Source organism: Coffea arabica, chromosome 5e (assembly GCF_036785885.1).
Source record: "Coffea arabica cultivar ET-39 chromosome 5e, Coffea Arabica ET-39 HiFi, whole genome shotgun sequence".
Classification (NCBI taxonomy): Eukaryota; Viridiplantae; Streptophyta; class Magnoliopsida; order Gentianales; family Rubiaceae; genus Coffea; species Coffea arabica.
The window spans coordinates 8,428,076-8,452,003 of record NC_092318.1 but is presented as its reverse complement, the minus strand read 5'-3'; the positions used below and the strand labels follow the sequence as shown (position 1 = coordinate 8,452,003).

General features: G+C 32.7%; 1 protein-coding gene and 1 long non-coding RNA gene across 2 annotated transcripts; both read left to right on the top strand.

Moving 5' to 3' along the window:
* Positions 1 to 9,048: 9,048 nt before the first annotated feature.
* LOC140006465 (uncharacterized) lies at positions 9,049 to 12,360 on the top strand. The gene is made up of 2 exons (XR_011814095.1): positions 9,049 to 9,351; positions 9,766 to 12,360. It is a non-coding gene; the product is annotated as an uncharacterized lncRNA (long non-coding RNA).
* A 9,565-nt stretch (positions 12,361 to 21,925) lies between these two features.
* LOC113743830 (uncharacterized protein At4g26485-like) lies at positions 21,926 to 23,791 on the top strand. The gene is made up of 3 exons (XM_027271927.2): positions 21,926 to 22,103; positions 22,391 to 22,595; positions 23,422 to 23,791. Exons 1-3 carry the CDS (start codon positions 21,926 to 21,928, stop codon positions 23,789 to 23,791), a joined length of 753 nt encoding a protein of 250 aa, XP_027127728.2.
* The last annotated feature ends 137 nt before the right edge of the window (positions 23,792 to 23,928 follow it).

The window sequence follows — 23,928 nt, the reverse complement described above, 5'->3', positions numbered from 1 at the left end:
ACCTTTCCTTACTTTCTCGATAGTTAAGGTACGACCGTTAACTATTTCTCTAACCCAAAAACAACCCTAGGTACGACCGTAGGGTTTAATTTCTAGATTGCATTAATAATTAGAAAGACCCAATCCTAACTAACAAACACGCTACGAGGGTTTGTTTAAGTTAGATCGTATGTTCCCCTGACATAAACCCAATTACGCCAGTTGCTACTGAGATAATAATAACGAACAATTACGGATTCAATTATCCCTATTTAGCAAAATAGCCTATGTGAATAATTAAATATTGCGCATCTATTCAATCACTCACACGAGCTATAGCAATTAAAAGAAGGAAACATATAAATACCAATAAATTAAGGAAGCAATTAAAATAAATTAGATCTCACAGTAATTGCAGAACCAAATCTTCAATTGTCCCTTGACTAGAATTAGGAGGTTAGTTCTCCATTAATGGAGAACAACCATGCGAAAAAGCTATCCGAATCTGACCAAATTGTTCCTGGCCAAATCGGCCAAGGAAGAAAAGTAAAAGTCGGCTACGGAGGAAAAGTCCCCGACCTCCGTACCTTCCCCCTAGCTTTTCCAAGTCCCAACAAATTTAAAGACAAGCCTTCACTAAGTCTCCTCATCCTCTACGTTTTTGGGCCACTCAAAGGGATGAAGGAAATTCCTTTTCTTTTAGGCTAGGCCCACCAGAGAGAATAAACAAATCCCCATCCGGATTCCTCTCCTTCAAAATTGGTACCCCAGTACCAATTTTCCTAAACAATAGGAGTCCTATTATAGATAGCTTTCTTTAGCTCTTGAAATGGCCCCACTGCCTTTCAGCATTGAAGTCCGCTACTTCATTCAGCTTTGGAAACTTTCACGTGTGCAAATTATCCCGAGAATCCGTCCTTGAAAGCTGGAGTTAGGCGTGGGCACGCCAACCTATCAAGGAGTCTGCTGGAATGACGATTTTCAGTACTTTTTCTTCACCACTTCCTGCAATTAATCCCAAATACCAAATATAAGTAGAATATATCAATTAAGATAATATTTGGCTAAAATCAAAGGGAAAAATAATTATAAATTTAGCACAAATTATGACTTATCAATTTCCCCCACACCTAAACCATGCTTGTCCTCAAGCATACTTTAACTCAGAGGTGCGATCGAGATACCAAGTATTTTACAGCAGTTCATACCAAAAATGGCATTCCAAATTCCCCAATAACCTCATCGAAATCAGAATATACCAACTCGACAATTCTCGCAGTTAAAATGCACTCATTCACTCCAAGTGTATAGGATATGTATATAGGATGGCTCTCAAATTAACACAATAGAATGACACTACCATAGGCTTGCTCATATATCATATCGCCACCACTTGCTTATGAATTTCAATGCAGCAATCAAGGGACTTTGAAAGGTTGTAATGGGGCTAGGGTGAGAGGGTAGGATAAAAAGGAGTCAAAGGGGTGTAAAAGGTATAAAGAAAGTGCTCAGAAATTCATTACACAGATTCTTGCACATTGGGAACTTCAAGGCATCTCAACCATCACACGAGAGAAGTAAATTGGCACTTGCCACAACCTTCGACTTTTTCTTTCTCCTCTTTTTATTCATCTACTTCCCTTCTTTTTTTTTTGTTTTTGTTTTTGTTTTTTTTTTCAATAACTCCCAACCAGCACCATAAAAATCAACTTTACTTGCTGATTTCCTGCACTTTGTCTTCTTTTCACATTTCCCCCTTTTTTTCTTCTTTTTTTTTTCTTTTTTTTTTCATAGATAGGTGTACTGCCTTTCAAATAATACTCCAAAATTCTGTATAATGAAATCAAAGCACTTCTTCACACGAGGTTCAAAAAGAGAGTCTAAAAAAAAGGTTTTACGGCTAGAAACTAGGGTCTCAAGCGAAGAATAAGGGTTAAGGCTCAACTTGGCTCTCTAGTGGTAAATAATCCAAGGGTTGGTTTTAAGAAAGTCCAAAAATGGCTCATTCCTAGGTGCCCTATCATTTCAACGCATTAAACTCATTTAAATGTGGTCTTGACATGCATAACCGAGCAAGTTCTAGAATGACAAACCATGTGCAATGACCACTCAAACAAACAAAAAATTAGGCCCAAAAATCGCACAAGTGGTCAAATTTATGTCAAGTTCAGCATATTCATCAATCAATTCATCATCGAGGAAAATAGAGCACCCATGGCATGAACTTGCTACTTATACCCATATCTCAATTGCATTCATCACCGTTTAAAGAAGGAAACTACTAAGCCAAGGAAAAATTTAATCAGACAACTAAAAACACAGTTAAAGCATAGTTAACCCTCCCCCACACCTAAACCTTACATTGCCCTCAATGTAAGCAAAGAAAGATCAAAATAGAGGTATGGGGGCAACGAAACTTCCCTGAAAACGGAGGAGGGCAGAAATGAACTACGACTGTGGAGGGAAAGGCGGACCTGTTCTTGCCCTTATTTGTTTGGTTTAGTCATTTGAAATCAGAGGGCAGGGTGGAAGCAAGGGAATGGTATTCCAAAGAAGTCAACAAACAGCCAACAAAGCAAATGGCAACTAAATACAGCTCCCAATCACAGACAAGTGCAGAAACGGAGAATAAACTCTCCCCAAAAACTAATTAATCCTGTGAACAGCAAAATACTCCTCAAATACTACCAATTTAACCCAAAAATCAGCGAATTAGACAAATACAGCAAAATTCCCCCAAAAACTGATTAAGCAGGCCACCAAAGTGAGAACCTCCCCCTAATAACCCTGGTCGAACACAAAATATACCTAATACGCAACAATCAACCACAGATATGGCACGACACCCAAACAAGCACAAAATTTCTGTCTTCAGCTTACAAATAAGAAGAATCTGGCCTCAGCTACGAAAATGAATTCTGGCATCAGCTGATAAAAACTACTAAACTGGCCACAGCTAATCAGCGACAGAAAAATAAAGAAAGAATTCACCGGGACGTTTTACTGGCCGTGGGTGAAGTGGAGAGAGCGCGCAAGGTGTCCGCTGGTGCTGACAGTTGAGCTGCGCTGGGAGGGCAGGCGCCGCGCGCCTGAGTTTCGCGTCGGGGTTGCGATGGACGGCGTGCAGAGTGCCAGGCGGAGTCGCACGCGATGGGGGCGAGCTGCGCGCGCGGTGGGCTGCTGTGCGGCTGGTGCAAGCGCTGCCTGGAGGCGGCGCGATCTGCCAGTTCGCGCGCAAGGGGGCGGTGTGGTCGCGCGCACGGCTGGTCCGGCGAGCGGCGGCGCGAAGCGAGGTGATCGGGCGGCGCGATGGGCGGCGGCCGATCGTGGCTGTGGTGTTGGGCTGCGGCTATCGAGCAGCGGGCAGTGGGTTGAGGTGCGGCGGCGGACAAGGAGAAAAGAAGGAAAAGAAAAAGAAAAGAAAGAAGGAAGAAGAAGAAAGAAAAAGAAAAGAAAGGAGAAGAAGAAAGAAAAAGAAAAGAAAGGAGAAGAAGAAGAGAGTAGGGCTTCGTGCCCTTTGAAAAATTGTTTAGCTTTTTTTTCATTTGGTAAGGGCAATTTCGTCTTTTCACCACCTTTTTTTTTTTTTTTTAAACAAGCAACCCTTGTCTCAGGCGTGGGCACGCTCAACTGCTATAGAGTCCTCAGAACCTGCACGAAATTTCTTCCCCTCAGGCGTGACCACCTGGCGTGGGCACGCTTAACTGCTATAGAGTCCTCAGAACTTGCACGAAAATTTCTTCCCCTCAGGCGTGATCCCCTGGCGTGGGCACGCTTAACTGCTAATTTCCTGTCACCAAACATCAAACTATTAATTGACACTAACACTTAACAAAAACTTAAAAAATGCATGAAAACTGAAACAAATAGTCATGGGTTGCCTCCCAAGTAGCGCCTTTCTTTAATGTCTTTGGCTAGACATTTTCATGTGTATTCATGGAGGATAAAATCTTGTGGCTCGTTTCAGTGCTTCATCTTCTATGTAATCCTGATAGCCCTCGTAAATAGAGTAATTCTTGGGCACACGAGCTACGGGCTTCCATGGACTAGTAAATGGCACCAAACAAACAAGTGATGATCTTAAATCTTCACTCACTCCTCCATCAAGAGCACTTATTGGTTCGAGATATTTTGCCATCATGACTCTTAATTTATTCCTGGCATGAAATTCAAAATCGTCTGGTATAATAAAATCAATCTCACTAACAGGAATTAAAGAATAAGAGTCAGGAAAATATTGATCAAGGAATGGAGGAGATGTCACCGCATTTGGAGATTGTTCACTGGATTCATTCACTTGAACCATTTGATGTTGGGGTCTCAATTCTTGCTCTTCAATTTTCTTTTCAACTACATCTTTAGATTCTTCTTCTTGAGACTCTTGCAGTACCATGTCATTTGTCAGAATAATTGCACTCTCATCTTCCTCATGGTCGATAATAGTCGGTGAGGGCAATTCTTCATAAACTGGAGAAATCAATTTGCTCGTTTTAAATGCCCATTCAAGCCTTGCTTCTTTCATCTCTTTACTCATCATTTGTGTCTCCTGTTGAAGTTGATGTACCTCCTGTTGAATTTGATATGTGTTAGTAGCTATTAATTCAACTATTTCTTCAAGAGACATACCTGACATGGATGACGGTTCTTGAGACTCATACTGCTGAAAATTCATTGGCTGCTGAAAATTCATTGGCCCTGTTGTATAATTATAACTGGAGTTATCCCACCATCCTCGATCATACCCGTTTGGATTAGGGTTATACCACGTTTGAGACCATGGTGAAAAATCTCCATAATTATTGAGTGGGACACTCAGATTATCTTGATATTCGGGGCACATACCGGTCGAATGATCCCTGGCATAACAAATTTCACAGGTTGCAGCAGCCATTCTTTCTCTAATAGAGTTTAGTGCCTCTAAATATGCAAACTTAGAAAAAAGATCAGTCTCATTGCCTTCCTCGGAAACAAAATCCAGTAAATCACCAAAATACGGAGCGTTAGAAGCCATAAACTATATAATAAAAAAAATAAGAGAAAAAAAAATAAAAAATAAAAACAAGATGAACTCAAAAAGAAACAAATTAATCTGGCACCAGTCCCCGGCAACGGCGCCAAAAATTGACAGGTGCCGAATCTGTGCAATAATAAATACCTACTCGAAAAAAATACAGATTTTGTATATAACGGTGAGTATGGTCGAATCCACAGGGATTGGGGATAATTCGTTTCTTCTAGAGTCCAAAGTATGGGGGGTTTTGGATTAAGTGCTAACTAAATAAATTAACTGCAGAAAATAATTGATTTAGAGGAATAATTAAGGGAAAACTCTAGCCAAGGGTTCACTTCAGAAATGGTTCAGGCACTGATCATTGATTCACAGATAATTCCACATTTATTAATAGATTAGTTATAGTTGTCATGCACGCGATAAACAACCAACCTTTCCTTAATTTCTCGATAGTTAAGGTACGACCGTTAACTATTTCTCTAACCCAAAAACAACCCTAGGTACGACCGTAGGATTTAATTTCTAGATTGCATTAATAATTAGAAAGGCCCAATCCTAACTAACAAACACGCTACGAGGGTTTGTTTAAGCTAGATCGTATGCTCCCCTGACATAAATCCAATTACGCCAGTTGCTACTAAAATAGAGATAACGAACAATTACGGATTCAATTACCTCTATTTAGCAAAATAGCCTATATGAATAATTAATTATTGCGCACTAATCAATCATACATAAGGACTAAAACAATTAAAAACAGGAAACACATAAATACCAATAAATGAGGAAGCGATTAAAATAATTTCGATCTCACAGTAATTGTTGAACCAAGTCTTCAGTTGTCCCCTTGACTAGAATTAAGAGGTTAGTCCTCCATTAATGGAGAACAACCCACGCGGAAAAGCTATTCGAAGCTTACAATTGTTGCAAGCCTCTCTATTGTTTCTCTCCAAAAATCGGTAAAAAGGAAAAATACAAAGACAAGCCGTCCTCAATTTTGTTGCTGGCCGAACTCTTATTCACGCGGGATCCGGCCTTCTTTTCCTATTTTCTAGCTTTCTAAAACGCATTCAACTTCCTCCCTCACAATCCGTAGTGATTGATGCCAGAGAAATCTCCTACCATAGGAAAACTAACTCCTAAAAGATAGCAAAACAAAGTGCTTAAAAGTCTCCTAAACCAACCCAATTACTAATTAGAAACTTGGCAGATAATATCATCTTCCAGTTGTGATGACGACTCCCACTTGAATTAGGATACTGCCCTGCATAGAATCCCACACACTCCAAGCTTGATTGATGTCTTCTCACGCGTCCACACTTGGAGGAAAATCTTCTAAAAGCTGCTATTTCTGCACTTTCCTTCTCCAATTGGATAAACATCCCCTAAACATACAATTCAAACAAAATATGTCTATTAATGCAATATCCAATCCAATAAGAAAGGGACATTATAACAAAATTAATGCTAAATTAGCGTTCTATCAATACTTGTTTGTTGGTGCACGTATTGATTTGGGCTGTTTTTGCTTTTATCTGATTATTGGTTACTTGAGTTATTTATTATTTGCTTTTTAGTTGCATGAATTTTTTTTTCATCTTTTTGTCTACATCTGGTTTACTCTGTGTCTTTGGTTTTATCGTTCTGTTTTTATTTGAGATCATTAAATTTAAGATTTAGTTAATTTTTGGACTTGCAATTTCGTGTGATCTGTGGTTAATTTTTTTATTCCCTTGCTTATTGGATCAGCATGCTATCGATTTACTTCGATTTATCATAGTATTTCATGTAACTATTGCTTTGGCAGTTTGTTGAGTTGAATTGTTACATGTATTAATTTTTTTAATCTATTTTTTATTGGCAAACTCCGCACACAAGGGAGGGTGCCAGCACTGAGTTTTTTTTTTTAATCTGCTTGTTAGTTGGCTGAGTTATTTATTCCTTTTTTTTTCTTATTTCTGATTTATGCTATGTTTTTTTTTTGTTTGGTTATTTTTTCAGTTTATTGGTTCTTTATTATGGAATTTAATGGGTTTTTGGACTTGCAATTCCTTGGGATCAGTTGGCTAATTCTTTTCTTTCTGCTTGTTTACTAGACTTGTTAGAATAGGTGCTTGCCAAATTTGATTGTTGAGTTACAAGTATGCCATTTGCTTATTGGTGCTTTGTAATTCTTTTATCATTCTTTTTAATCAAGGTCTGTGCTTATTATTATTGTTTGTGTTTGGTTGTTTATTTTTATTTTTATTTTTTTTTTGCTTGTTTATTGTACTTGGAGAATTAGTTGCTCTTACCAATCTCAACAGAATAGTTGCTCTTTATATCCTGAGTGTTAGGATCCGTCCATGACTGGCAAGCTAAGTCAGCTTGCTTCTTTATTGCATAATGATGCTAATCATTTGGTTTATGTACTAGTTCATTTTAATTCTGGTATAGGTGCTTCTTAGGATGATTATAATGGTGCTTGTGGGAAAAAGAAGGGTTTTAAGCTATCATTGAAATCTTCTAGGATAGAGAAAATTACTTCATTCCACACTGCCTCTTTATTCATTGAAACTTAATATTTATACAAGAGAGAGATCTTTACGGATGACTCTTTGAAAAGTTACAAATGACCTTTTGGGAAAGCAAATAACAAACGACTTTTAGAAAAGTCACATACGACTTTTCGAGAAAGCAAATAACAATCGACTCTTAGAAAAGCCACAGACGACCTTTCCGATGATGCTTTATTAAGGATTTAATAACCCTTAATGGTGAGAAATTGTGGCTCTCTTACTTTTGTTGCAGCTTCCAATTCAAAGCCCCTTAAATTTGAATATATATTTTTTTTGTCGAAACGATAGATGTCATATAACCTAATCTAGCCTAGTCTAGGGGGAAGGGGTTCGATGTAAGTACAGACTCCATCGATGAAAGTCAATTAAGACCGCCACAAATTGTGGCAAATTTGTGGGAGGCAGAGATTGAACCCCTGACCTCCAGCATCACCTTTAATGGTGATGACCACTGGACCAAATGGCTAGTGGCCCTTAAATTTGAATATGGTTTGCATGAAATAGATGTCGGTTATGCCAAAGTCAATTCAGTTGCTAGTGTGACTTTTGGTGAAGAGGGTATCAAGTCTATTGATAACTTCGATGAAATCATACTCCTTTGTCTGATTGTATTAGTTCATTAAGTAAGAAGGATCATAATTAACAGCGTGTTCTTGCTGCATTCATTTCTGGTTATTTTGATTGTGGTGCTTTAGAGCACCCTAGTTGCGCTCTTCTTCCTCCCAACATTAGTTTAAAATACTGTTAAGTTAGAAAGTGGTTCTACTTTTTCTTCTGTTGCTGCTGATGCTCATTAGTATAGCCAATCTGAAAGTTTTTTTATGTGAGATTAATGTTATTTATGGTGAAGTTTCTACTAATGATAATTATGTCGTTGTATCTAATGCTTAGAGGGCTGTCTTAGAAAGCCATCATTTTGTCCTATTGTTTCTAATATTGCTTCTAGTTCTAAACTGCAGTACTAGTGGCATTGCACATAACCATCATCAATCTAAAAGTAGCTTGTCCAAAAATAATACTACTTATGATGCCATCGCTGCAAGTTCTAGCAGTCTTGTCATGCCCAATGCTGTAAGAACTCGTAGTGGTGGTGCTAAAAAACGAGTTAGGTTTGTTTGTTGAAACATTCTGAATGATATTCTTAAAGATATTGCAGTTGAGTCATCTCAATTATTATATGGGACAATGCTACAGTGCCTATAGTTATGGTAACGATATTAAGGAAACATGCTATTACAGGTTTCTATTACCTTTAGTGACAGATCCAATTTTTTAGCGACTTTTTAAATATTATATTAAAATAATTAATATTAACTTTAGTAAGTTTTTAATTAAAACTAGTAAGTTTATGCCTGAAAGATAAGTTTTAGTCAAAATAGAAATTTACACTTTGAGTAATTTAATTTACTTATTATTTGACAAAATTTACTTATGGTTGAATCAAACTTACTAATACTAAAAGTAAAAAATGTTCATATTTAAGTAAAAAAGTTACCGGTTTCTGAAAACGATTTTGGGTTCTGAAACACTTCCGGGTATCATCTCTTTAAAGTCATCTGCCTTCTTATTACTTAGTTCTCAGTTCCAACGATACAATTGAATTCCCAGGCAAAGGATTCCACTTTAGTCCACACTTTCTCTTGGTTTCAATTGCATAAATTTTCCCACTTCCAAATTTTCATCTTCAGTTCCCACTTTCCCTCTATCATTTCTCATCGATCGGTTGTTTTTGGGTGCTGCCATATGCGGATACAATAAAAGGGTTAGCGACGGTGGTAGCCAATCAAAGAGAGCAGTGCCGAGGTTAGTCCATCATGTCCACTTGAAATCGTTTGATTATATTGCTGTAATTTATTTATATTTCATTTGTTTTGTTTGTCAAGATTTTCTTACGAAATCAAGGCTGAGTATTTGAAGATTTTATTGCAATTTTGGGGCTGAAAATGTCCACTGAAACATCTAGGAAATGGTTGTAGTTTTGATTGTCTACGGGTAAAATATGATTAATAGCCATATGAAACATCTAGGAAAGGACTTGAGACTAGGCGTTTAAGTTAAATGTGATTAATTTGTGAATGCATATAAGATGTTTGGTGAAATGTCAAAGAGAAATTTCTGTGTTATGATTGCTACTCGGTGCGAAGGCATTTTTTCTGTGTTATGATTGCTACTCGGTGCGAAAGGACTGAGAAGTGTAAGAATTTTTTCTGCCTGCAGTTCCACACTATTCTGGTCCATTGCCGCTGCAAGACCCCTGTTTGATGGTATAAATGATTACTCATTTTAGAAAGAAAGAAAGAAAGTAATTGTAATACTATAGCATGAATTTGAAATCTGCTCAGGAATGAAACAATAATATTATCACCATCAGATCAAGTGCCTGACCAATTGATGAAAGTTATTTGTCCACCAAATACTTTGTAACATGCTAACATTTATGTGCACATTAACATAAAGTACATGCCTATTAGCTCATGAGTGTGTACATGAACAAAAATCAAATGCCAAGTTTTTATTTCCCCCCTTTATTTATCTGCACATGCACCTTTTGGTTATCCATCGATCTGGTATAGATATTCCCCAGTTCCTTATAAAAGTCATGGTTCATGTCCCTAATCAACTTCTTAAACAGAGGAAGATTATAATGTCAAAGATAAAACTACTGATGACAAAGCAATGCAATGAATACTTTTCCACTAGCTCATGGATTCCGGATATAATTGTTAGCATAGCTAAAGCAAGTGACTTCAAGGCTCTAGGGAAAGTGGTGCAGGAGATACGAATAAGTACCACAACAAAAACTAAACTAATTCTTGTTTCAAATGACCACTATTGCCTATGTTTTAATAATGCATTAATTTAAGATTAAAGAAAGGTTACATGATTAATGGCTATCTTTTCCAGCATTAGTAATCCAATAAACTAATCCAGACCACTCTCCCTCCAATAAAAGCTTTCAGATAGTCAAAACAGAAAAGTTCCAATTAAATATCCTTTTTCAAATCTTTACTGATGCTCATAAGTAGGATCTTTGATTTTTTTTTTTGAGCCAAATTATCCTCCAATATAACAGCATTCTCGGCTACAGGGCTAAAAGGCAGTAAATTTCATTTTAATCGTAACTTCCTGCAATTGGAGTTACAGCTTTGGCGGTCAGATTTTACATACAATTATTTCTGACCAAAATTTATGTATTTCATGCATGTTGAAAAGATCCCTTTTGTATTAGTGATGATTTATTCTTGTTTTGAAAATTCTATTCAACAATTAACCGCATAATTTTGCTACACAAAATATACTACAATACTCTAAACTCCTGCAAAAGGGCCCGCATACAACAGTTTAGTTGAACGATTTTAGCTGACATGAAAGTGAAATAATAAAGAAAGATCAAGAAAATTAAATACAGACCTGTGAATCTCTGTCTTCAGTTTCCAATTACCTGCTGCTTGTTGCTCTGTGCTTGATGGAATGATTCAGAGACTAAAAGAGCGCTTCTATGAAGAAAAAGTTTTTTTTTTTTTTTGGGCAAGGAATATTCCAATATAATCAGATTTAACTAAATGCCTTAATAGACAAGAATGTGATTGCTAGAGTTGTTACTTTAATAAAGGAAAAGAGCAGAGAAGGAAAAAAGGACTTGACAGTGCAGGCTATACGATCCTCCCCAAGGGAACCCAAGCCCCTTTAAATTCAAGAAAGGAAGATTATGAAATTGGGACAAAGTGTAATTCCTCAGCTGAAGCTAACTCAGGGGTCCCCTGTCCGCCCTTTTTCTTTTTGAAATGGTCCCTTGATCAACAGGTTTGGCGGCAGGACAGCTAATGGTCAGAAGAGTTTTGGGAAAATTTTGGACATCGGAACCGTATTATATTACATGGGATTGAATCTCCCCCTTCTTCTTGGTTCAAGGGAAACTGAAACAAAATAGGAAACAGTGTTGCAAGATATCTAGGTAAAAGTATTCATTTCTCTTTTGTTGATAATATTGATCATCTACTTCAAACTGTTTGTTCTTACTCCTAAAGCTAGTATTGTTGGTTTACTGGGCACAGAAGGTTTGGACTCTCTAGGATTCTTGGGGTTCTGCTTTTGTATGGCGGCCATATGCTTTGTTTTTTATTTTATTACTTATTAAATCTCATATCATTCTTAGATATTTGAGAATATTATTAGATAAATTTAATATTGTCTTGATGATTGGAGAAGGGTGGTTTGGTTTCTCTGAGTTGTTGTTGTGGCTTTCAGCCTTATTCTGGTTTTTTATACTTATATTCTCAAAATTGGTACAGGTGGTTTACTATAGAAATGTTCCTCGCATGGCTTGTTCTGCTGCTAAAGCTTAGGGACTTGAAGCACGCATACGTTTTACTGTTATTATTGTCATCATTTGGTTATTTCCGCTTCCAAATATGCTAAAACTGAAAGTCATGTTCTTTTTCAGGACTGGATATCTCAACGGGATGGAATAAGTGAAAGGAAGCAGGGAAGATTAGCATTAATCATGGAATTCCATATGGATGGTTCTAGTTAAACATGGGGTGCATCGGACACAGTCTCGCTTTTGGTCTTAGTTGTTATAGCCTTATAGGTGTTTTCTGATTGCGCTACTACTCTTGTAGTTGTGACCCTCTCACATTTTGTTCAGCTTAGTCAGGGACTATTATGCAGTAGTTGTTCTAATGCTTAACCATGAAAAACCTCAGTGGTTTTATATAAGCAGCTACTTACTACATGCTACATTTTGCTGTAAAGTACTAAAGGGATTTGCCCTTACCACATTAATAGCGGTGTAACATCCATTCTGTCGTAGGAGCACATACTCTTATTTATTTCTGCGAGCATTAGAAGTTCCTTTTTATCCATTCGTTTCGGTGCGACCAAAAATAAAGTGTGTTGCTTTCCTATATAGACTGACGGCACTTTTATGAGAGAGCATCGGCCTTTGTGAAGTTAAGTGCTGTGATTTCCTCAGTAACCGATTAGCAGAAGTCCAAACAAATAGTATCTTCCCACGTCCTCTACGAATAAACAAGTAATCCACCTTTCTATTTAATGACAATCTGCCATTAGGAATAATGGGACAAACTAGTTTCGACTTTCTTTGTCCATTTATCGTAACCGAGGAAACAATAATTGTGGGGGTCTCATAAATACCTTCAATGAATCCGTAAAAAGGCTACCAGCTTTAGGTACTATGAATTCTTTGGCATAAAGAAATTCAAGCGTTACTAGTGCATCGACCTTTCCTACTCTAACTAAAATTAATGGCTAATAAAAGTCACCTTTGTACTTATCTCTTGAATTCTTAACTGTTTCAAAATTTAATAAAGAATTCTATCACAACCACAACACTTTTGAATTCAAAACTACAAAAAGGCCTATCCTTTTTTTTTTAAATTTTGGGTTAAAGTTAGCAAAAGTTCTACTTATTTTCACCTTTCTTGTAAAAAATATTTTTTGTTGCAATTTCAAATTTTAGTTATTCATTCGACACTAGTACGGGCATAGATACGGATTAAGCAACCAGTTTGAGGAATAATATTTTTTATTATAAAATTAATTTGAATTGAATTAATAATTTGATATTTTCACAATAAAGTGTAATTTTTTTGTCATTTTTCAAAAAAATTTAAGAAATCTATATTTTAGCAATTGTTGTCCTTAAAATTGTCTTAATTGAAGTTCGTTAAGAATAATTGAAGTTCCGATATCAATACTCTATTCAAATGTAAATATTCAACCTAAGTAACAAAATAAATGATAGCTTAACAAACGAAATATGCGTTCAATTGATCGTGTTCGAACTACATATTCTGTTAATGGTTAGTATATATGAAATTGTACTTTCCATTTGTAGAAAATTAATATGCATTTTATATCTACTAACGAATAAATTACCTATGTTTTGAACAAATCAAACCTAAACTTATGGTGTGATATGTATATAGTTGCTCACATTTATACTTATGCCATCATCCTTTCTTCCACTTGCTTTTTAGTAGTGCAAATTTCTTTTGATTATATTTAGGGGTGGTAATTTTCGATACGACCTGAAAATACAATATGAACCTAACACGAAATTAATTGATTCGGATTGAGGTTTCGTGGGTTCGGGTCAGAATCGAGTCGAATCCGACAAACCCGAAAAGAAAATGGGTCGAATTCGGGTCAAACCGTGGGTGACCCGATACGACCCGATCACCTGTTTATGAATTAAAAATTATTTTACCTAACTAAACTAAGTTATTCTTTTTTTTTCAAAGGCATTCATCACTTAACCCTAAATGAATTTATTTAACTTATTTGAAGTTGAAATTATTATATTTGGACAAATAATGTATTATATTATTTTTTACTTTTATATTGCTTTTATTTATTTTGTATTTGGTTCGGAATAAAACACTTTTACGGTGTTTTTAATTTATTTTAGATTAGGTTTGGGATTATTTATTTAATTTTTATTACTTGATTATGTAATTAGTCTTGTGCGAATTAGAAATTACAGTGGTAAATTAATAAATTAAAATTACGTTTTGGGTCATTCGGGTCGTCCCGCCAACCCGACAACCTGAAATTTTCAGATTCGGGTCAGATATCCTGACCCGTTTCGGGTTGGCGGGTCAAGTTCGCGTCAGACAGTTTTCTATTATACCTGGGTCTCAACTCGACCCGCCACTCCGATTTGGACCCGGTTGCCACCCCTAATTATATTGGTAAAAAAATAACATATTTTACAAATTATTCCAATTTATTTAGAAAATGTTACTAATTCCATTAGAAGCATTGAAATGTAATCATGGTTTATTAATTTTTTACTAAATATAAATACTACATACAAAAGGAAAATATATTTGACTTTGTTTTACTTTGATTAGAAAAACCTGTGGTAGAAATAACGAAATAGTAACAGGGGTGCAAATTTCAAATCAACAACCAACGTACACTTAATTACGATAATTTTGTAGTTGACCAAACTAATATATGCCATAAAGTAGTAAGATTTGATCATTTATAAATTGGCAATTTTACCAATTTTTTTAACAATTTATATACCATTCACCTATAAAAATTATGATTATTATAAAATGCTATTTTATAATAATTTACATACTATTTGCCAATTAAAAGTAAGTTTCATAAAAAAAAAGTGCATATAAATCCATACTTTAAATGATACAAAATATATTTGAATCTCACGAAACTTAATATGTGGGTAAATTTATTATAGTTTTCAAAGATTATGCCACATTAGTACAAATTTAACTGTTATACTTGTGACCTAGAAAATAAATTTATTAGAACACATAACCTTGATGAATGATACATACAATCATATATTATACATTTACGTTACCAGCAATTACTAACTATAATATTAAGTTTCAATCATTTTACTTAAAAAATCTTAGCATTATTTTAAATAAACTTCCTAATACTTGTTTCATATAAGTTTCTTTAAGTAAAATTGTAAATTTATGCCACAAACTAGTAAGTCTTGATGGTTAACCAAATTTACTATTCTATCAATAGGATTTACTTTTAATCCGTGAAAACTTACTATTACTTGAACTAAACTTACTCTCCAAAAAGTAAGTTTCGAATATAGAGTAGTAATATATTTTTTAAAAAACGTAACTTTCATTTTTATTTCAATTTACTTTTTAAGACATAAATAGGATAACACTTAGATGACCTTTTTCGATTTATTTTTTATTTGCTTTTAGCGACCATTTAATTATTTGATAGGTCTATCCACCTAATTAGGATAACACTTAAAAATAAGAAAGTAAGTTTTCTATCTAAAATAATAAGTTAACAGTAATAAATTAGTAACTTTTATACTTCAAAAGGTAAGTTGGAATAAATATTAAACTTACTTTTTAAATAAATAAATTACTACTTTATATCCCAAACTTACTTTTTAGAGAGTAAGTTTAATTCAAGTAATAGTAAGTTTTTATACATAAATAGTAACCCTTACTAATAACATGGTAAATTGATTAATAATCAAAACTTACTGATTTATGGGACACATGTGCTATTTTATTTTAAAACATATTTCAAACTAGTATCAGGAAATTTATTTGAAATAACGATAAAATGTTTTATTAATCATTAATTCTTAGTACCTTAGTTAGTAAGTACTCATAAGATACCTGTATAATATATGATTATAGGTATAATTTAAAAAAATTATTTGTATATTTTAAAATACTATGAAAAATAGTTTGAATTTTCACATATTCTTGTAAATATGTAATAAAATTTTGTTGTATTATAAGTTTTAAATCATTTTCAATTTTTGAAAAGTTTGAAAGTTTGGATAACTGTTACAACAAATCTTCCTAGTTATATATAGAATATTACTTGTTTATATATCAAAATTTTTATAATTTTACGCCTATGAATATAATAAGATGATAAAGTTTTAATAAGTTTACATCTGAGACACAATAAATAATAAGAGTAAAAGCCTAAACAAATGAGAAATAATATAATAATAAAAATGACAAAATGTATAACAATTAATATAAGAAAATCAGTATGCTCTGGATTTTTTTTCCTTGGGAGATTGTTCATAAGAATAGGATCCAATAATTATAAATGAAAATCACATGCATATATAATCTATTGTAGAATTTAAATTACATTTAGTTCACGTATAAAATGGTCCTAAAATAATTAGTACACTATGATACAATGTTATTTTAACAACAAAAATTTTTTTTACTAAAAGTCTGAAATATACTTGACATACGTATGAGGGATACTTTACCATTTTTAGTATCTGACATCTAATCATGAAAGTTAATTTGAGAAAAACTATTTTTGACAATAGAATTATTTTGAATTTAACCAACAAGTTGAGATTTTTTAAACAATAAAAGTGAAATATTTTGGGAACTTAGTTGTTTATTTTCCCATAATTAAAAATTTAAAATATGACAAATTATTCTTACATATTTTATAAGGTCATATGCAAAAAAAAAAAAATTTCATAGTATATTTAAAATGCTTCAAACATATAACATTTATAAATGATATGTACAATTGTAAGTTTCTTTAAGTAAAATAGTAAATTTATGCCACAAACTATTAAGTTTTGATGATTAACCAAATTTACTATTCTATCAGCAATATTTACTACTAATCTATAAAAACTTACTATTACTTGAACTAAACTTACTCTCCAAAAACTAAGTTTCAGATATAGAGTAGTATTTTACTTCAAAAAAAAAAAAATAGTTCCATAGTTATTCAAGTTTACTTTTTGAGACATAAAAGTTACTAATATATCGAGTTAACTTACTATTTTTTATGCAAAACTTACTAACCAAAATTTTAGGTACTATTTCATTTAGATGACCAGTACAACAGGTAATCAAATGGTCGCTAAAAGTATTTTTACCTATTATATCAGGTAAAAATAGTTTCGTTATCGTAACTGTCGTTACTTCAGACTTTTCCTATTATATGTATCTGATTGTCGACATTGTGGTGCAAAAAGGTTACAAATTATAAACAAATGCTTTTGCATTTCTATGCATAAAATCAAATGAATAGCAAAATTCATATTTTAAAATTTTTAACTCTTAGTTGTACAAACTTTAATATCTAAAAGTTGTCAAAGTTTATGCGTCAGTAATGTAATTCATGGATACATTAGTGTAAATATTTATTTTAAAGGTTAAAAATATCAAAATGCTATTAGTTATTACTGTTGAATTATCTAATAGGTTTAATAACTTGTAATTTTTCTGCATTTGAATGTATAGAATGCCTCAAACTTCTACTAGAATGCCTCAATCAGCCAAAACAATCATTGTGAATTTTTAGATGAAAAAGATAGTGTTGCGATGAATATTTAGAGTCTATGAAATTTTTGAAGTGATGGAGCTCTTATTGTTTGCTAGCGGTTTTATACCATATTTATTGAGTTGTTGTTGGTTTTCTTAAAAAATTAGTAAAAAGAAAAAGTGGATTAGATTCAAAATTAGCTTGTCAAAGAAGGTCACTAGTGAGGTTATAGGCAACAATGGTTGGTTAGGTTTCTGCTAATGACACGTAAAAAGGAGGAATAAGAAGAGAAAAGGAAAAGAAATAAATACTTCTAAAACTCATTCCTGATACAAGCATACCAAACAATGCAGCAAACAATGAAATCATAGTTAACATGAAAAGGCTACTATGGTCATTTTAAATGGAGAAGGGTGGCAGCTATAATTTTCAAAACCTCAAGATTGCTTAATGAAATTATTAAAAACCTCAGAAGAGATTGTTGAAATTATCCATTTTTTTTATATCTATATATTTTAAGTTAACTTGGACCAGATAAATCACGTATTGAGTTCGTTTTAAAACTCAATAATCATTGAGTTATATATGATCATTTTACCAAGTATGGTTAACTTGGTTGAACTTTAAAATTCATAATCATTGAGCTATAGTTAACTAGGTTGAACTTGGCTAGTTTTTCAATGTTTTGAACTCGTGATTTTTCGGGGTTATTTACATCCATACTTCACTTGTAGTTTTACCCGACTATTAGTAAACCTCTTGAGTTTTAGAAAATAGCAGTCAATTTTCCCAAAATCTCTCTTTAATTCTATAAACATTCAAGATTGTTTCAAACAAAAGCCCCAACCTCCAACTAATTCATCCCTTTCTGCAACTCAATATTGATACCCTGCCCAAAAACATTTCCAATAACCGCAATCAGTTTTTTGATACAAAAAGCATAGCCCAAAAAAATTGATGCATCTACTTAGCGGTTATGATGCAGGGATCGGCTTTGGTTTTTCCAAATTGGTGGGGCTTCAAAGATGGATTTCTCACTTCATTTGGTTGCATCCGCCATTAACAAACAGCATCTATTCGATTTTTCATTGACATAGGCATGTACATATGATATATCCAACCCATCAAATACAAAAAGAAGGGGATTTCATATAAGTAATGAAGAAGAAGGAAACAGGATAGTCACTGAAGATGGTTGGGATTTATCCAGGAGTGATAGTAGTGGGGTTTGTGATGGAATGGTTTATTGGGGGGAAGGCCTTTGTTTTGATAATTTGATCGATTTGTTACATTGTGTGTGTCGAACGGATGTCAATATATATGTCAGGTGCCATATTTTTTAAAATCTAAGATAAATTAGGGAAAGCAAATAAATATAAATGAGGGTAGGAAAAATTAAATAGGGAAAGTATATAAATGTAAAATAGGATGATAATTATTAGTATGTGTATATATATGATAGGTTAGATGAATGTTAGGTATATTAATGAGTGTCTTTAAGGCACCCATTAGAAAAAAAAAATATATATATATATATATATATATAATTGGCTATCTTAACTTTCAGCCAAGTGGACGCCCTCTCTTGCCACCACGTAAAGGTCTTTAATATTTGTGTGTTTTTTTTTTATTTTTTGGTAATTATTAATTCCCTTCCTCTTTTACTTCCTTATTTATATTATAGTTTTATAGTCAATTTCAACAAATTTATTAACAACCTACCTTATATAAATTTGTATCAATTGTACCTTCTTTATTTTTTTAGTCAATGAACTTATATCTTTCCTTTTCTAATCATTTTCAATCACATTCTTTGTTCCTAATATTGGGTCATGTTCTTTAATCACGTCTTTTTACATGGGGCAATAAAAGTTTTTCCAAAAATCTTTATTCCTAATGGTGGTTCACATTCTTCAATCACATTCTTTTACACATGGTTGTAAAAGTTCTCCCACATTACTTTTCTCAGTTTGTAATAATTTGAGCAAATAATGAGTTCATCATCTATTAGTTTGCCTTTTAAATTCTTTTTAGTCGTGAAAGAATCAAATATTTAATTGCACTTATTTCATAACATATCTCTTTCACTCATATGACTTGCCACCATTAATTAGAGTAAACATAATTGAATTATGGGAAAAGATTCAATTGAAACTAATTATTAAGTTGTTATAATTAGCCATTTTTAATATATTTAATTTTAATGTTTGTCTTACAATTAGTATATTAAATGTTATAAAATGGCATTTTAAGTTCTTTTACAACAATTTTTGTTTAAAAAATAAAAATTATAGAACATAAAAAAGTGTTTGTGCAAATGCATAGGAATGGAACTAGCGTATATCAATATATGTATAAAACAATGCTCAGTTCCAGTTCTAGTAAATTGGTAAGTTGGCTACTCTAACTTTCTACCCGGTGGACTATCTAATTTTTTTTCCATGTGAACATATTTAACGTTTGTGTCTTTTTTATTCTTTTTCTATTTTTTGGTAACAATTAATTCCCTTCTTTTTTCACTTCCTTATTTATAACATGGCTTCTTATTTACAGTCAATTTCAACAAATCTATTAATGACCTACCTTATATAAATTTGTATTAATTGTACCTTCTTTATTTTTTATCAATCAACTCATATCTTTCCTTTTCTAATCATCTTCAATCACGTTCTTTATTCCTAATATTAGTTTGATTATTTATTACTATTACTAAATTTGAACAAAGTATGCCAGATTAATACTCACGTAAATAGGTTTTCGGTTCATCTTCATCTTTAGAAGATTCATCTATGTGAATATATATATATATATATATATATATATATATAATTCCCCATTCACTTCCCATTTTGGTAAATTGCTGAGTTAGCTATATTTTATCAAATGAAATTTTTTTTTGCCATGTGAAAAAAATTGTGCTTGCTTATGTTTCTTGGTAAATTTTATATTTTTCTGTTCTCGATGGCAATAAATTACAGTCCTTTTTTAATCCCTTATTTATAGTAAATTTGAAAAATCAATTAATCACCTATTTTATATATGTTTTTATAATTTATGCCTCAATTTATTTTTTTGTCAATAGTTTTCCTATTTTAATTTTCTACAATCATATTCTGTACTCCTATTATTGGATTGATAATTTACTACCATTACTAAAATTTGGAAAAACTTTCAAATTTTCCTATTATTCTATAATTCCTTATTTATAGTAAATATTAATTTATCAATTCCCTACTTTACATGCAATTACATTGATTATTTATTACCATTACTAAAATATGGTCAAACTTTTTTTTTTATCATTCTATACTTCATTATTTGTAATAAATTTCAATTTAATAATTTCCTACTTTCTATATGTTTATGTACAATTTTTCTTTTCTTAATTTTTTTCAATTATGCTCACTTTATCTCTATTATTATACTTGATTATTTATTTGTAATTCTAAATTTGTGACAATTTTCATTTTTTTAATGAATCTATATTACACAATTTTAGCATATTACTCATATAAGTCCATTTAAATTTAAAAAAATCATTGAAATTGTATAAATAGTCATTCTTTCCTAAAATATTCTATTAATTTTTATACTCTCTTCATTCCAATTTGATTTAGGCCAAAGTAATATTCATATAAACACTGGATTGTAAAAGTTCTTCCAAATTACTTTTCTTTAGTTTTAATAATTTGAGCAAATAATAAGTTTATCATCTATTAGTTTGATTTTAAAATTCGTTTTAGTCATGAAAGAATCAAATATTTAATTGCATTTATTTCCTAATATATCTACTTCACTTATATGTTGACTTTTCACCATTCATTAGATTAAACATAATTGAAATACGGGCTAAGATTTGCTTGAAACTAATTATCAAGATGTTATAGATAACCATTTTTAATATGTTTAATCTTAATGTTTGTCTTACAATTAGTATATTAAATTTTATAAAATAGCATTTTATGTCTGTTTATAATAATTTTTGTTCAAAAAATAAAAATTATAGAGCATAAAAATTGCATGGAAAAGAAAATAGTTAATATAAGGTAATTAAAGATTTTTGGAGGGGCAATACTGAGATTTTACTACTACCTTTTAAATAATTGTGAATAACAGTCGTTAGTCAACTAACTGTTCTTTTGTTAAAATGTTTTGAAGTGAAAGCTGATGATTGTTATTTTTTACTGCTCAAGAGTTCCACTAGTAGTTTGGCCAAATCATAAGGGAGGTAGATGTAATTAATCCTGGTTTTTCATTAAAAGATTGATTAAAGTAAATTCTTAAGTATCATTTGAATCGTAGGTTGAAAATCTGACTTGGGTACGTGGTAGATACATTGAAACAAACAAAGTTAACTTACAAGAACCATAATGTATGGAAGTTGAACGTTTGTCTGCCCCTATATCTTAACTCCAACACAAATTTTTTAACATTTTGGGAATTGCAATGGGCAATGTTGATTTCAGTATATAACATTTGGGTTCAATTAAAGGGCCCTGAAATATAGAGTAGATCAGCTCTTTCCCCCCAAGCACAAACATTCAGAGGCTGACCTTTGAATTTAAGAGATAGAGAGATGAATAATAACAAGAAAAAAGAAAGATGGATTCAGCACTATAGCAGTTCCCATAAGATACTGTTAATAGGTGAAGGAGATTTTTCATTTTCTGCTTGTTTAGCCAAAGCCTTTCGCAATGCTGCTAACATGGTGGCAACATGTCTTCATACTAAAGGTGGTTTATTAGTAGTTATGGGTATTTCATTTGTTTCCATTTCTTTGTTTTTTATGTGTGATAAATTAGGGACAGAGAAACTAATGCATATACTCCTTACATCGGTCCTTTTTCTGTTTTCTCTTCAAGTCTTTGCCTGATTTTTATTAGTTTTCAGTTATTTCTCTAAACTAAGTTTCTGAAAGCCAAAAACGACTGAGAGGGTTCAATTTAATGGGCATGCATGCATTAGTGATTTGTCAGCAACACTGAATTTGCGTTTAATTTTAGGCATTCATTTCACATTATTTTTGTTTTTATATTAATAGAGATGTTGCCGGTGAGGCATTGGACAAGCACAGCACATCTGCAGGACTTGGAAAAATTGGGATGCCTAGTTTTGTATGAAGTTGATGTACACAACATGAACGAGCATCCAGATTTGAAGCAAATGAAATTTGATGTCATACTATTTAACTTTCCGCACGCAGGGCATTATTCTTGGTTGCATGAAAGAGACTCCATTCTTATTCGGTAAGTGAAGATTTCTATTGATTAAGCACACAGAAGCCTTTTGAAGTTTTTTTTTTTGTCCCCTCTATAAAGCCTTTTGCATTTGTCACTTAACTTGCTTGGAAAATTGTGACTTTTGCAGTTGTCGTATTGAATTATTAGTATTATTGTAACCAAACCTTATACTGCTATTACAGGTTATTGGCCTAAGTATTTTGCCCTTTCGAGATATTCGAGCTAGCTCATGAAATAGACCTCCATCTTAAGCAAATAACAATGGTTTATTGTTTTTCAGATGGACTTTATCGCTTCGTTTGGATTAGCTGTTTTTTAGTGTGTTTTTGAAATATTTTACTGTAATAGTGTATATTAAAAACTTTTACTATAGATTTTTTTTTTGGAATATTTAATATATTGTATGGATAAAATATTTTTTATTTATATATTACTGTAACATTGTATTTGAAAAACTTATTTTTGAAAAATAGGTCAATCCAAATGGAAGTAAGTTGTTTAAGTTCTGAATAAATGTACCAATGTTCAAGTATTGTGAAGAAACAAAAGTCCCTAAGTATCGATTGGAATAGTTCATTGAGGAAAGCTACTATACCGAGTGAATATATTATATTATATTATCTCGTCCAATGAACAAAATGACATGGGTAACAAAAAATTCCTTAGTTGCCAAATGGCTATAAAAGGCCTCTAATTCATTGTACTTAACCAGCCATTTTTCGCCCTTTTAGTTTGATCTGCATGTAATTTGTTTACTTAATTAGTAATCTTTGCTATTTTCTTTTCTCCACTTTCTTTTTGGCTCCTTTGGGATGGCGTGACAAAATTACAGGATGCACCAAGATCTGATAGCAGCTTACTTCAAAACAGCCAAAGAAATGGTGCAAGAAGAAGGTGAAATTCATGTAACTGTTAGGGATGATTATCCCTACAACACATGGGAAGTTGAGAAGCTAGCAGAATGTGCAGGTTTACAACTGAAAGACAAAGTTGAATTTAGACAGGAGAACTATCCGGGGTACCATAACAAGAGAGGAGGCAACATAAATTGTAACAAAAAATTTCCACTGAAAGCATGTTACACTTACAAATTCACTTTGAAAGTGAGTGCTGTGGAGATTAGTGATGGCAGCGAAGTGAATGACAGTGCCAGCAGTGAACTCACTAGTATTATAACCACAGTGGAGGATCTACAAATTTGAGGGCTTATTAGGTTATTGCTAATAAAAGGATGGTTAATTTCTGGAAATCCTATGTTGCTATTGGCTATATCATAGACTCTGCTTCCTTACACTGATGTTATGGTGGAATGTGTAAATTGGAATTGGAAAACTTAATT

Bases quoted from the DNA above. Each gene is read 5' to 3' on its own strand.
- LOC113743830 (XM_027271927.2), top strand. From the start codon at position 21,926: ATGAATAATAACAAGAAAAAAGAAAGATGGATTCAGCACTATAGCAGT. The intron at 22,104-22,390 runs GTATTTCATTTG...TTATATTAATAG, and splicing joins TGGTTTATTAGTAGTTATGG to AGATGTTGCCGGTGAGGCAT. The intron at 22,596-23,421 runs GTAAGTGAAGAT...ACAAAATTACAG, and splicing joins AGAGACTCCATTCTTATTCG to GATGCACCAAGATCTGATAG.